The following is a 14,197-nucleotide window of genomic DNA, read 5'->3' on the forward strand; positions in this document are numbered from 1 at the left end:
GAGTTTGAAGTCTTGGTGTGGTACCTGTCAAGTAGTCAGAAATTCAGAACTGGTGCTCTGGGGAGTGGATAGGGATGGAGATATAGGCTTTTTCTGTATAGTGGTTGTAACTGAAGCCAAAGGGTAGATGGGATCATTGAGGGAGACAGTATATAGAGGGAAGAGAAAAGAGCCAAGAAAAATGAATTAGTCAGAAGCAAGACATAAACCTGATTCTTATGATTCCAAGACCACTGTTATTTCCACTATGTTAACTTGCTTTTCTAATAGCAATAGAACACTAAATTGGGAAACAAGGGGTCCTGAGTTGAAGTCCTCATTTGTTCACTGACATAGTATAATTCTGGACCAATCACTTAAACTTCTTCATGCCTCTTTTTCTACATATGCATTGGACTATAGGTTTTCTAGAACCGACATTTGACTTAGTTTGTTCATAATAATATTTACTTATTAAAATGTTAATGCTCATTTATTATGTTAATAATAACTGATTTGTCTCAAAATAAAAGCATGTATAATTTGACTTAATAAAACATACAATAAAGCAGCAAACCTTAAGCTTTCTTTATATTGTTTCATAACTATTCAGGAACCATTTGCCCGGGCACGGTGCCATTCTTACCCGGGAAAAGGAATTCAGTCAATCAAATTTTCATTAGATGGCCAATCTATACTAGTGAATGGTAAAGAAGATGGTGCCCTTGTTTGCCTGAAATGGAAGTAAGTAAAGCTGAGAAGATATCATTTGTATAATATTTAACTTTCATTGAAGTAAAAGAAAACAGAAAGGATATAGAAGCAAATAGAATATTTTTGTTATTTTGCTAAAGTCAATATAATTTTTATTAAATTGTAAATAATATTTTGTAATTTACATAAAAACTGGAAGTTGTGGAAAATTATTTACATATTTTTAATTCATTAGGAAATTTTGTTTAAGAGAAAATGTATAAAAGGTAAACTCTACTTTTGACATCATTATATAATACATTTGTGTTGTTCATTCTGTTTCAATCCACAGGAGTATGAGAGGACATCTAATTCAACATGCTACTGAATATTTTCAGGCCTTTGTACCATATTTGAACAGGAACATTTTAGAGCAAAATGTATCTTTATACTACATGACAGATATCCAGTTCTTTTTGGATTCACTCTATGAAGATCCAGTTGAGTTTCTATGTAGTTTTTTTTTAAATAAAAAGTCCTATAGTAATCCATTTTAGTATTGTTATTTAAGTAACTGTGATTTTGAGTTCCTTTTATTAACTATATTTTCCTTTTATTCATGATTTAATGATCTAATAAGGATACAAGATCCTTCTCCCCTTGTACTTCTTGAGATGATATTTTTAACCCTTCTTACACCTATAGAAAGTACTAAATCCAAACAGAAATTATAGTAAAGAGGAAATGGACTTTAAATTCATACTTATTGGAAATAATCTTAAGATAATGAAAAATTGTGTGAGTATGGGATTTAAAATATGTCTTCATGTAGACCACATATGTTACTTTGGCAGAACATGGTCAGAAGCCCACTGGAATTGAGCTGAGAACATGGTTGTTTGCTTCTAATTATTATATAAAAAGTCTTTCTTCTTGCTTCCTAACTTAAGTGATAGAGTATTCAGAAACATAGCTTTAATTGTAGTTTCATGTGGAAAGAGTCAAATTTTTTTATACAAACTTAAAGGATCATTTTCTATTCTTTCAACCCCTTTATCTACCATCCCTTAAATCTGTAGACTATAGGACAGAACACTACTGTGGAGATGACCATCATTAAAAGCATATATTAGATTACTCATTACATGTAGCATTATGCTCCTTACTTGTACTACCAGTATGACCTTGGAAAGGTTATTTAATCTCTCTCTGGGCTTCAGTTTCTTCGTCTTTGAAATGAGGAGGTTGAACCAGATGGGTTTGAAGGCCTTTCCATCTGTAGTTCTATGATCCTATGATGAGACTTGTATAAAAAAATCAAGATGCCCTTTATGAAGCTATAAGACCAACATTCATGATATATATAAATGATGTACAAATAAATTAATACACTTCATGTTAAATATGATATTAGGTGTGAACAAAATATTAAGTGTATTTGATCTAGTTATTGAAAATCTACTCAAAGTAATTTCATTGTCAGAGGAAATAAAATTATTTTCTGCCTCTAAAATAATCAGATAAAGTTTACAGAGTAGGGTTTTAGGGTAATTCTTAAATAAAGGGGTAGAGAGTTTGATGGACTAGAGAATTCAGTTTAATACAGATGTTTATCTTTTCTTCTCAGTTATATTACATAAAGAAGCCATTTTCCCAAGCTAACTATGAAGATGAAACTAGTTGGTTACAAAGGAAAAATGAAGAGGTATTATATGAGTATATACACATATCAAATATATTATAGAAGATGTATTAATCATTTTATAGTTAATGCCAAAAAAAAAAATCAAGACAAATAATTTGTTTATCCTAGGCAAAGTTTCAAAATGGTGCTTCCTATGTTCACTAGCAGCACTGGGTCTTTAATATTTAATAGTCTTCCTCTTGATCACTACTACTCCTGCAGTGAAACTTGAAAAATATCAGTATTCATGTTAATAGCTCCTTCCAAGTTATCCACCTTCTCAACTGCCCTGACATACCTCAGTCACTCATGGTGGGATCATATCTTGAATTTCACCATCACCCATACTTCTGTGATCTTGAATTCTTTTTTTTTTTTTTTGGCAATGGCTTCTTAATTGGTCTCCTTGTCTCACTCTAGTCCATTCCACTCTAGTCCATCCTCCAAACAGATACCAAAGAATATCTTAAGTGCTGATCTGACTATGCCACTTCCCCACTCAATAAATTCTAGTGGTTTCTTATTGACTCTAAGATAAAACATAGAAACTCTTCTGTTTAGCTTTTAAAGGCCTTCACACCCTGGCCCCAACCTATATTCCCAGTCTTATTATTCCCCATTCCCTACCTTGCAGTCTAGTTCAATTGACCTTCTCATTGTTCTCCTGCCACAGCCCTCCATCTCATGTTTCTGTCTCTCTACACTGGCTGTCCCCCATGCCTGGAATGCATTCACCTTCAACTCTAAGAATCTCTCTTTTCTTTTCAAGATATAGATCACGCACCACTTTTTCTTTTTTTTGCGAGGCAACTGGGGTTAAGTGACTTGCCCAGGGTCACACAGCTAGTACGTGTCAAGTGTCTGGTCTGAGACCGGATTTGAACTCAGGTCCTCCTGACTCCAGAGCCAGTGCTCTATCCACTGCGCCACCTAGCTGCCCTGTAAGCACCACTTTCTACATGAAACTTTTCCTAATTCGTTTTACCCTAATTACTAGTATCCTCCCGCTCTGCTTTGTATTTAGTTGTATGAATTCTATTTATATGTATTCTGTACAACCACATATATGTTGTATCTCCCTGTTAGGACATAAACTCATTTTGAGTATGGATTATTTAATTCTTTGTATCCCTGGCCCCCAGCAGAGTAGCTGATAGTAGTAAATGGGTGCTTAATAAATGTTGTTTATTGATTGATTGATGTTTCAGGCCACCAAAAAAGAAATCAAAGAGTTTAGTAAAAAAAAGAAGGAACTAAAAGAAGAAATCAAAACTTTGACTAAAACTGTAAGTGTTATGATGATTCACACTCTAATAAAATATGCCTAAAGTCTCAAATGATATTTCCTGCTTAGTTGTACATAGGTATGATGTGGCAGGCATGTGTACTACTCAGGTATTCTCCCTTCTATGTTTGCAAGCTCCGTTTTCTGCTGTATTCTTGGAAGTGAGTTACCACACACTCAGCCCAGGGCCTAACACACTGAGTACTCCATCAATGTCAATGATAAAGAAGAAAAAAAGCAAAATATATAGGGAAATGAAAAGGTTAGACTATTTTTAGTAAAGTGTTTAGAGGAATTCTCTGGAACAAATATATTAAATTATATGGTCCTCTCTTCAATGTTCCTCTGTTGGAGTAGGTTCTTAAAGAGAGAAGCTGGAAAAAAACATATTTTCTTTTTAAAAAATCAACACACCACACATGGAAATCTAACAAAATTAAAAAATTATATGGCAACAAAACTAAACAATGTCTATTCATAAGTAGATGTATTGCAATGAACAAACAGTGATAACCTTAAGAAGTTAGAATTCAATTAATCTTAATGGTTAGATCCTGGCAATAAGAAATGGTACTGGTATTGACTTTTCCCCAATGAAACTAGGGGGGCACCCTTTAAAGCTGATCTTATTTACTTGTTCACCATTATTTTCTATCATTTAATTCAGATTCAGGCTATGATGAATGAAAATGAGTTGGCATCTGAGATTGCACAATTAGAGCAACAGGAATTCAGTCTGGATGTTGAAGAAATGGAAAGACTTCACGATGAAGGTGAAGAAGAAGTGGAAAAGGTATGTGAGAATTTACTTGAAGTAGCATTGTTGATATTCATTGACATAAAAAACAAAGGAGGGGCAAAATAAGAACTTCTCCAATATACTTAGAAAAAGCTTATGTATATCTGGGATGTAAAAATAATAAATTGCTTCATTCATTTAGCCGACTTTTGCTAATGGGTACAATACTGTGCAAAGTCCAAGGAGAGCTACAAAAGAAAATAATAGATTGTCTTTGTCTTGAAAGAAGTATTAGCACCAGATGGTGGCAAAACAGGGCAGGATTTCATGATCATTTCAACCTTCAAAAGGTAGAGAAACATATAGGGGAAAAATCATTTTCTAGATCTGATTGTCATTAACAGAGAGGAACTGGTTTCTGGGAATAAAATGGTGGAAACTTTGGGGTGAAGTGATTATTTGATCTTAGAATGTGTAATAGAGAAGAGAGAAGTTGTACATTGTCTGACATATATTCTAGATTTTTGGAGAGCAAATTTCAAATGGTTTAGAGAAACAACAGATGGGATCCCCATAGACTAAAATACTATAGGGTACATCAGCCTCAAAGGAATGGGAAACTTTGAAGAATGAAATTCTGATATCAAAAAGGGAAATAATTCTGATGAGGAGGGGGAAATGGAATTCTCTGAAGAGACCTATGGGGAGGCACAGAGAAATCATGAACCATATTTTAAAAATATGTAGAGAAAATGGAATCAAGGGGAGGTAACAATTTTTTTTTTGGTAACTGAATTTTTAAATTTATGATGAGAATGATAATAACTAGTATTTATATAGTGCTTTAAGGTTTGCAAAGTGCTATGTATATGCCATCTCATTTGATTCTTACAAGAACCCTGTGAGGTAAGTGCTATTATTATGCCTCTTTTACAGATAAGAAAACTGAGACTGAGAAAGGCCAAGCAATGAGCCCAAAGTCAAACAGTTAATAATTGTCTGAAGCAGGATCCAAATTCAGGGCTTCCTGACTCCAAGTTCAATTCTCTATCAACTGTGCCTTTAGAAATGGTTCCACTTGGTAAATTCCACTGCAATTTTACACTATTTCCATGGGCCTATGTTGTACAATGGAAAGTGCGTTGTATTTGGAGCCAAAAGACCACAGTAGAAGATTAATATAAGAGTGTGGCAAAGAAATGTGGTTCCACGATGGCAAAGTAGTAGGAACCAGAGGCAGAGTTCCCCTCCATAACCTCTTCCAAAGAGATTTAGAAAATGTACCAGACCGAATCCTGACAGGGAAATCCATAAAAAGTCACAACAAGTCCTTTGTCTGGCCTAGGCTGGCAGAGGGAGAAAGATAGGGAGGTCTGTAGACACTGGAGAATGTGTCACGATGAGAGCATGCCCTATGCCTAGCTCTCTGGTGTCCAGGGAGAGGCTGTGTGCATCAGGGCAGGAGCAGGTCCCAGACCCACACAGAAACACTGAGAATGTAAGATATTCTTTCTTACATACCTCTCATTTCTTTTCCAGTTTTCCTCAATTACTCTCATTTCATTTATAAAAACATAAGACTAGATATTTCTAGCCTCTTCTTCCCACCTCCTCCCCCATCTTCTCAAAGAGAGACTTTAATTCCTGACAGGAGGGAAGTAGGAATTTGGGGTCAGACAGTTTGGAGCCACTCAAGGGCAGAGTGGTACTGGGCTAGAATTCTGTCTGTTTTCTCCCTTAGGTATTATTTATCTAGGAGATGTGATTTTCAGGTTCAATCTAACTTCTGATCACTATTCATCATTGGGGGGAAGTGGGACCACAAACTTTATATATAAGGCTTGAGTTCCTCCCCACTGGATGCCATTTCCTCAATGAACATACATATAGCAATTAGCCAAGAACTTATTTATCTAAGTCAGTAACAAAACAGATGTCAGAGAAAGTATACATATAAGAATATACACCAGACAATACAGAGTGGGGATCAAGGTAACTCACCTCAACCAAGAGAGAGAGTCCCAGCTCCCACCCAAAGATACGTTCCCTAAAGTCTCTAGTGTAATAAGCTAGGGACAGGGACATAATGGAGACTGACAGCTCGTCTCGTGTCAACTTCTTCCCAGAATCTTTTCCTTTAGCCGACAAAAGTAGGGCTGGCTTCTTTCATCTTCTCTTTCAAAACTGGAAACTGGAAGTGTCCAAGGGGCTGCAGAGTCCAAAGAGACTCTCGAGTTTGAAGAAGATCCAAAGAAAACTACAAGTCTGTAACCTTCTATCCTGTTCCCAATGCAGACATGGGGCATTAATCTCCACTCGTAAAGCAGAGTCCCATACCAATCAGATTTGGTACTGGGGTTACATGAAAACAAATAGCTTTTGCACAACAAACAGCAATCCATCTTGAAGAAACAAATAATGTTCCATTTTGGCTGGAACATAAAATGTATTAAAAAAAAGAATTATTTACAATAAACTTGGGAAAATAGTCTAGGACTATGAAAGGCTAAATAAGAAGTAGACACCGTAGTTTTTTTTTTTTATAAAAGTAAATGACATAATCAGACAGTGCTTAGGCAGAATAAGTGCTTAATAATGCTTATTGACTGACTCGTACTTTGGGAATGCCACTTAGGGTGGACTAGATAAGAAAAAAAACTGCACACAGGGAGGAGAACAATTAGGAGGTTACTATAACCAATAACCTAGTCCAGGTAAGAAGGGATGAGTGCCTGAAGTAGGGTGGTGGCTCTATGGATAAAATAGAAGATATTGTCGATGTAGAATTAATAAGCCTTGGCAACTGTGTGGATATAAGAAATGTAAATTAAGACACCTGAAACTTCACCTAATACCCATCAATTTGGCTAAGACAATAAGGGTTGACAAAATTCACTGTTGGTTGACTGTGGTAAAAAAATAAATAAACATGGTATCGTATTATTGGCAGAGATGTGGATTGGTCCCAGCCTTTTTTTGGAAAATAATATAGAATCACAACAAAAGATATAAAAAGGTGCATATTTTTGACCCAGTTAGGAACTGGGAGCTAAAGGAGAACATTAATAGAGAAAAAAAGACCTATTTTACAAAAATATTCTGAGTACCACTATTTATAGTAGCAAAAACCTGGAACCAAAATAAATATCAAATAACTGTAGTAATAGCTAAATGCATTATGGTATAGGAATGTAATAGACTATTATTTTGCCATAGTAAATTATGGAGATGGTATGATGAATTCAAGGAAATATAGGAAGATTTGTGTTAAATGATTCAGAACCAAGAAAGCAGAACCAAAAAGAACAATTTACACATTGACTATAACTACTATATGTATCTAAAGACAATAACAGCAGCAGTTGTAAGTTACAGACAAAATAAAGCCAAAAAGTATCACAAAACAAAGATAATGTGGGTAATACTATGTTAAAATCAATATACATCTCTTGGGTCAGAATTAATAATCAGTAAATAATAATTTACAGATATGTACAATCTTTGCAGTCGCTTTCTGTTTCATCTTGTGTATTCCTTTCTTTTTCTTATTCTCTATATATTTGAAGATCTCTACTTGTCATTAGAACTTTAAGTGTATGTAGTAAAAATAAAGACATGCTGCTAGCTATATTTAGGCTCTTAATCAGTCTGTCTTTCTCTATGCCCTGGCTCTTCCAGTTCATCCTTCATACTTCTGCCAGAATAATATTCCTTAATTATCAACATGGTAACATCACTCACGTACTTTAAAAAAAAAAAAAAAACCACAACACTTCAATGATTTCTCATTGCCCGCTGACTACAGTTAGAGCTTCTTTACTTGGCTTAAGGCCTTTCAGGGTCTGTCACTACTCTGCTTCTCTGATCTTATATTATACCTATACGTATACTCTACGCTCTAGCCAAACCTAACTAGTTTTTGCCCCCTGAATAGCTCTAGGCTTGCCTTCCTCTGTGCCTCGGTTTTTACGCCTCAGATACCTTCTCTTGCTCTCTTCACCCCCTGAATTTTTACTCTTCCTTTAAACACTAACTCAAATGCCTCCTCTTTCATGAATCTTTCCTCTAGTTGAGTAATGGCAATGTAGTATAGTGTCAAGTGTGCTGGACTTGGGGTCAAGAGAACAAAATTCAAATGCTGGTTCTGACAATAGTTTTGTGGCCATGGGCAAGTTATTTATTCTATCTGAACATAAGTTTCCTCATCTGTAAAATGGGAATAATAATACTTGCTATACCTATTTTATAGAGTTGTGGAAAAGTGAGCATTTTATAAACCTTAAAGTGTTATATAAATGGTGGGATTATTGGTAACAATATTGTTATATGCTTTGCAACTTTCTAATATACTTCTCATGCAATGTTTTATATTACAGTTATCTATGCTTGTATCTTATCCCTCCACCAGACTATAAATGCCTTGAAGATAGGATCTAAATCAAGAGTGGGAACCTGTGACCTTGAGGCCACATATGACCTTCTAGGTCCTTGAGTGCAGTTTTTTGACTGAGTCCAAGTTTTACAGAACAAATTCTTTTATTAAGGGGGTTTGTTCTGTGAAGTTTGGATTTAGTCAAAGCACTGCATGTGGTATATGGCAAAAGGAGGCAGTAAAAAGGAGGTAAAAGGTGGCACAGTGGATAAAGGGCTGGGCCTAGAGTCAGGAAGACTCATCTTCCTGAGTTCAAATCTGCTCTGAGACACTTAATAGCTGTGTGACCCTGTGCAAGTTATTTAACCCTGTCTGCTTCAATTTCCTCATCTGTAAAATGAGCTGGAGAAAGAAATGGCAAACCACTCCAGTATCTCTGCCAAGAAAACCCCAAATGCAGTCACAAAGAGTTGGACACAACTGAAAAATGATTAAGCAACACAAATACTATAAAATGGAATTGCCAGTTAAGCTAAACCCTCCCATACAGATCTAGATTTCCACAAATCATAATCATTTGAGGGCATTTTATTATTTATTCTTTAAAGTATCTAAATCAAAGTTATTTTAAAGCATCAGTTATATGTTACTTATATCACTTGGTTTTTGTGAGAAAAGCACTTTGCAAACTATAAAGCAGCACACAAAATGCAAAGAGTCAACAACTTTTAAACTTAGGAAGAACTCAGAGGTAACATGAAGGACTCAGCTGACAAATGTACTCTGTTGTCACAAATTATGTGCATAGATACTATTGTGTTGGAGGACTGACATATCACCAGTGTGAATTCCTTGCATCAGACCCATTGGAGAGTTTTGCATATAGGCAAACTTTTCATACAGTTGAGCTTTTAAGAACCTCTAACAGAGGGTTGTCTCACTGAACACTAAAATACAACACTTGTGGAAAAGACGTACTCTTCTGAATACAAAAAATGTAAAGTATAAGCAGCATGACATAGAAGATAAGAATCCTGAATTCAAGTTACACCTCTTATACACATTGACTTTATGAATTTAGGCAAGTCCTTTAATCTCCTGGTGCTCTAGGCAACACTTTAAGAGGATAAATTGCTAAGAAGGTGACTGACTATTGGGACTAAATGGGAAGGGGAGTTTCCACATCTGGAATTACTCATAATGCTGAAATAACATGTCCAGTAAGTATCCCTATAAGATCTCAAAAGGTGTCCAAGCCATGGCTATTTAACATTTTTATTAATATTAGACCTCCACTAAATCTCTATTTCATTGACTCCTTATAGCATGGTCTCTTAAAACCAACGCCAGTGAAGCACAAGGTCAGGCACATCCTATAGGGCTAACAAGTCTACAGTGTGGGCCCACAGATACTGTCACCTAAGATGCAGCCTAGCTAAGAAAGCACAGCTAGGGGATACCATAGACAGAGTGCCAGATCTGCAGTCAGGAAGACTCATCTTCCTGAATTCAAATCTGACCTCAAACACTAGATGTGTGCCCCTGGGCAAGTCATTTAACCTGTTTGCCTTGTTCTCATCTGTAAAATGAGCTAGAGAAGGAAATGGCAAACCACCCCAGTATCTTTGCCAAGAAAACCCTGAACAGGGTCACAAAGAGTCAAACATGACTGAAACAATCAAACAATAAAATGAAGAATTTCTTGCTTATAGAAACTTTCAAAAAACTGAAATCTTACTTACAGATGATGATTACTTATAGATCATTTTTTAAAATGTATTCATACAAATAACTAGTAAGTTATTAAGTTTTACATGCTAGACCATTATGAAACATGAATATTTTCTTTTTTTTTATTAAAGATTAAAAAGGAAACAGAAATGGAAAATCTAGCTAAGAAGTATTTATGTCACATTTTGAAAGAAGAATGCTGGCACTCCATGCACATAAAAGGCCGATCACTTAAGGTGACTAGTCTTAACATGTTATCTTTGTAATCAATAGAATCGGTTATCTCAAGTAATAATATTCAAGTATTCAATGAGGTTAAAAAATGTGACAATCCTTTCACTATTGAAAAACATACCCCCCCCTCCCCAGGGCTGGGAACCAATGCTCTAGTCCAAATTCAAAACATCACTATCTCAGAGCATTATACAACTCTTCTACTACTTGTTATGAGTTTCCCTTTTCATTTAATCTCTATTAGGACCTCTCTCTTAACATATCCTTAATGTTCTGTTTTCTTCTCCGTGACAACACTTGAAACTACTTCTTCAGCATGGATCTCTTCTTTAACAAACTTCCCCTTTCCTCAGAGGTTTCATCCAAAGTGCAGTTGTCAGTATTATGACAAGTATTGTTACCTGACCTACAGATGTACTTTAAGTCAAAGAACATGCGGAACTTGCAGCACGACTTGGTACACAAGACTCAAACAGAATTCAGACAACACAGAAACACACAGGGAAAATCACAGAGTTAACACCAGACTATTAGAGTTATATTGCTTTGCCTGCCTCTTCCTTTCTCATATATTCACCAAGGATACTCTCAATTCTCATGGAAATCATTTTCATAAAGATTTTATAACAATGAGAAAATAGATATATGGGTCAATAGTTACAGATTCAATTCAATGCAATGCAAAGCATATATTATATAATTTATTGTTAAAGGCAACATGGTGTAGTAGATTAAAAGTGCTGGATTTAGGGTCATGAAGACCTTGGTTCCAATTCTGCTTACTAGCCCTGTGACTATGGACAAGTCACTTAACTTGTTTGGGACTCAAGTTTCTTTATCTGTGAAATGGATGTAGAAGATTCAATTGCCTCTGATGTCCTTTCCACTCTAAATCTATGATCCAATGGACCTACTAGATATGAGGCGCTAGGGTTATAAAGAGAAAAAAACAAAATAATCCCTGATCTCCAGGAATTTACATTGTGCAAGGGAGCGACAGCACATGGACTAATAAGTAAATATGAAGTAATTATGAGGGGCAGGGGGAACACTATTAATTGAGTAAGCCTAGAAAGGACACTTAAGTTGGACCTTGAAGGGAACTAGGGATTCCAAATAGTAGCAGTGAAGAGAGTATTCCCATTATGGGGGGCAGCCTGTGTCAGTACCAAGGGCTGGGAAATAAGATCGAGCTGTTATGTTTATGGAATGTCAAGTAGGTAAGTTTGGCTGGAATGTGGCATGCATGACTTGATCCACTAAAATTTTATTTTACATTATTTCATCTAAGCCCACATTGTTGCAGGCCAATCTTTTTTCTCTTCCATGGTTCACTTTTTTTTTTTTTTAAGGCAATTGGGGTTAAGTGACTTGCCCAGGGTCACACAGCTAGCAAGTATTAAATGTTTGGTCTGAGGCCACATTTGAACTCAGGTCCTCCAGACTTCAGGGCCAGTGCTCTATCCACTGCACCACCTAGCTGCCCCAATGGTTCACTCTTTAAAAATAAAAGTATTTTTATTTTTTAAATCAAGAAAAATCTATTTTCTCTCTCTCTCACACACATCTCCCCTCATTAAAAGAAAAGACAAACATTAACTCTTGTAACAAACATGCATAGTCAAACAAAACTAAGTCCAATATTGGCCACGTCCAAAAAATACATGCTTATATCTTCACTCTGAATCCATCACTTCTCTATCTGGAAATGGGTAGCATCTTTCATCATGATTCCTCTGGAATGGTGATTATTGTGTTGATCAATGTTCATAAGTCTTTCAAAATTGTTTATATTCGCAATGCCGTTATTGTATAAATTGTTCTCTTTGTTCAGTTTACTTCACTCTGTAAAATTTATACAAGCCTTCTCAAGTTTCTCTGAAACTGTTTGCTGCATCATTCTTATAGCACAATAGTATTATTTTACATTAATATAACATTTTATTCATTCATTATCCAACTGATAAACAACATCTTAGTTTCCAGCTCTTTTCCACCACAAAAATGCTATTATAAATATTTTTGTACTTAGGGTCCTTTTATTCTTTCTTTGATCTCTTAGGGATAAAGACCTAGTAGATAGTGGCATTACTGGGTCATAGGGTAGGCAAAGTTAGTAACTTTAGGGGCAACATTCCAAACTGCTTTCTAGAATGGCAAGACCAATTTACAGTGCCACCAACAGTACATTAAAGTATCTGTTTTCCTACATCCCCTCCAACATTTTTCCTTATCCTTTTTCTTTTTTAATCAACTTTGCCAATCTTGGGAGTATATGAGGTAAAACATTAGACTTGATTTAATTTTCTTTTCTCTAATTATTAGTGATTTGGAGTATTTTCCGTACGGTTATGGACAGCTTTGATTTCTTTATTAGAAAACTGCCTGGTCATAACCAATGACAATTTATTAATTGTGAAATGTCTCTTATTCTGATAAATTTGAATCTGCTTCTTTGCTCTTCTAATGTTTATGAAGTCACCTTTCATGTCTATTATATAGTCATTTAGAACTACTCTTGGTATACAATGTGAGATGTTGCTCTATATCTAGATTCTAAAACTGTTTTCTAGGTTTCCAAGCAGTTTTTGTTAAATACTGAGTTCTTACTCCAATAGCTGAAGTCTTTGACTTCATCAAACACTAGGCTACTGTATTATTTTGATTTGGTATGTTGTTTACCTAATCTATGCCAGGGATCTACCTATTTTTAAAACAACACCAAATCATTACGATTTTGATTTGTAATATAGTTTAAGATCTGTTACTGCTAGACCCCCTCCCCATTTCCCACTTTTTTCATCATTTTCCTTGAGATTCTTAAACTTTTGTTTCTCCAGATAAATTTTGCTATTTTTCTAGCTCTATAAAGTAATCATTTGGTAATTTGATTGGTATGGAAGTTAATAAGCAAATTAATTTAGGTAGTATTATTACTATTTTTATTATATTGGTTTGACCTACTTATAAGCAATTAATAGGTCTCCAATTATTTAAATTTGTCTTTGTATAAAGACAGTTTTGTAGTTGTAATCATATAGTTCCTGGGTGTCTTGGTAGGTAGACTCCCAAATATTTTATACATTTGATAGCTATTTTAAATGGAATTTCTCTCTCTCTTTTTGGTAGTATGTAGAAATGCTGATGATTTGTGTAGGTTTCTTTTATATTCTACAATTTGGTTAAAGTTGTTCCTTCTTTTTTTAATTAATTTATTTATTTTTAGTTTTCAACATTCACTTCCACAAAATTTTGAGCTCCAATTTCTCTCCCCATCTTTCCTCTCCCCCCACCCCAAGACGGCATACATTCTGAATATCCCTTCCCTCAATCTGCCCTCCCTTCTATCACCATCCTGCCTTCTCTTATCCCCTTCCCCTTCTATTTTCCTGTAGGGCAGGATAGATTTCTATATCCCATTGCCTTTATATCTTATTTCCCAGTTGCATGTAAAAACAATTTTTAACATTCATTTTTAAA

At 35.3% G+C, this 14,197-nt stretch overlaps 1 protein-coding gene across 1 annotated transcript in view; it reads left to right on the forward strand.

Annotated features, from left to right (window-relative positions):
• The window catches only part of LOC114035635 (cilia- and flagella-associated protein 43-like), a 156,102-nt gene that overhangs the window by 78,970 nt on the left and 62,935 nt on the right, over positions 1-14,197 (forward strand). Inside the window, exons 16-21 of the mRNA XM_027851936.1 lie at positions 593-723; positions 1,025-1,172; positions 2,300-2,377; positions 3,565-3,642; positions 4,309-4,434; positions 10,615-10,719. Of these exons, the coding sequence (XP_027707737.1) occupies positions 593-723; positions 1,025-1,172; positions 2,300-2,377; positions 3,565-3,642; positions 4,309-4,434; positions 10,615-10,719 (666 nt within the window). The remainder of the gene's footprint in view (positions 1-592; positions 724-1,024; positions 1,173-2,299; positions 2,378-3,564; positions 3,643-4,308; positions 4,435-10,614; positions 10,720-14,197) is intronic.

The sequence above is a fragment of the Vombatus ursinus genome, unplaced genomic scaffold (genome assembly GCF_900497805.2).
Source record: "Vombatus ursinus unplaced genomic scaffold, bare-nosed wombat genome assembly UNPS02009205.1, whole genome shotgun sequence".
NCBI lineage: Eukaryota > Metazoa > Chordata > Mammalia > Diprotodontia > Vombatidae > Vombatus > Vombatus ursinus.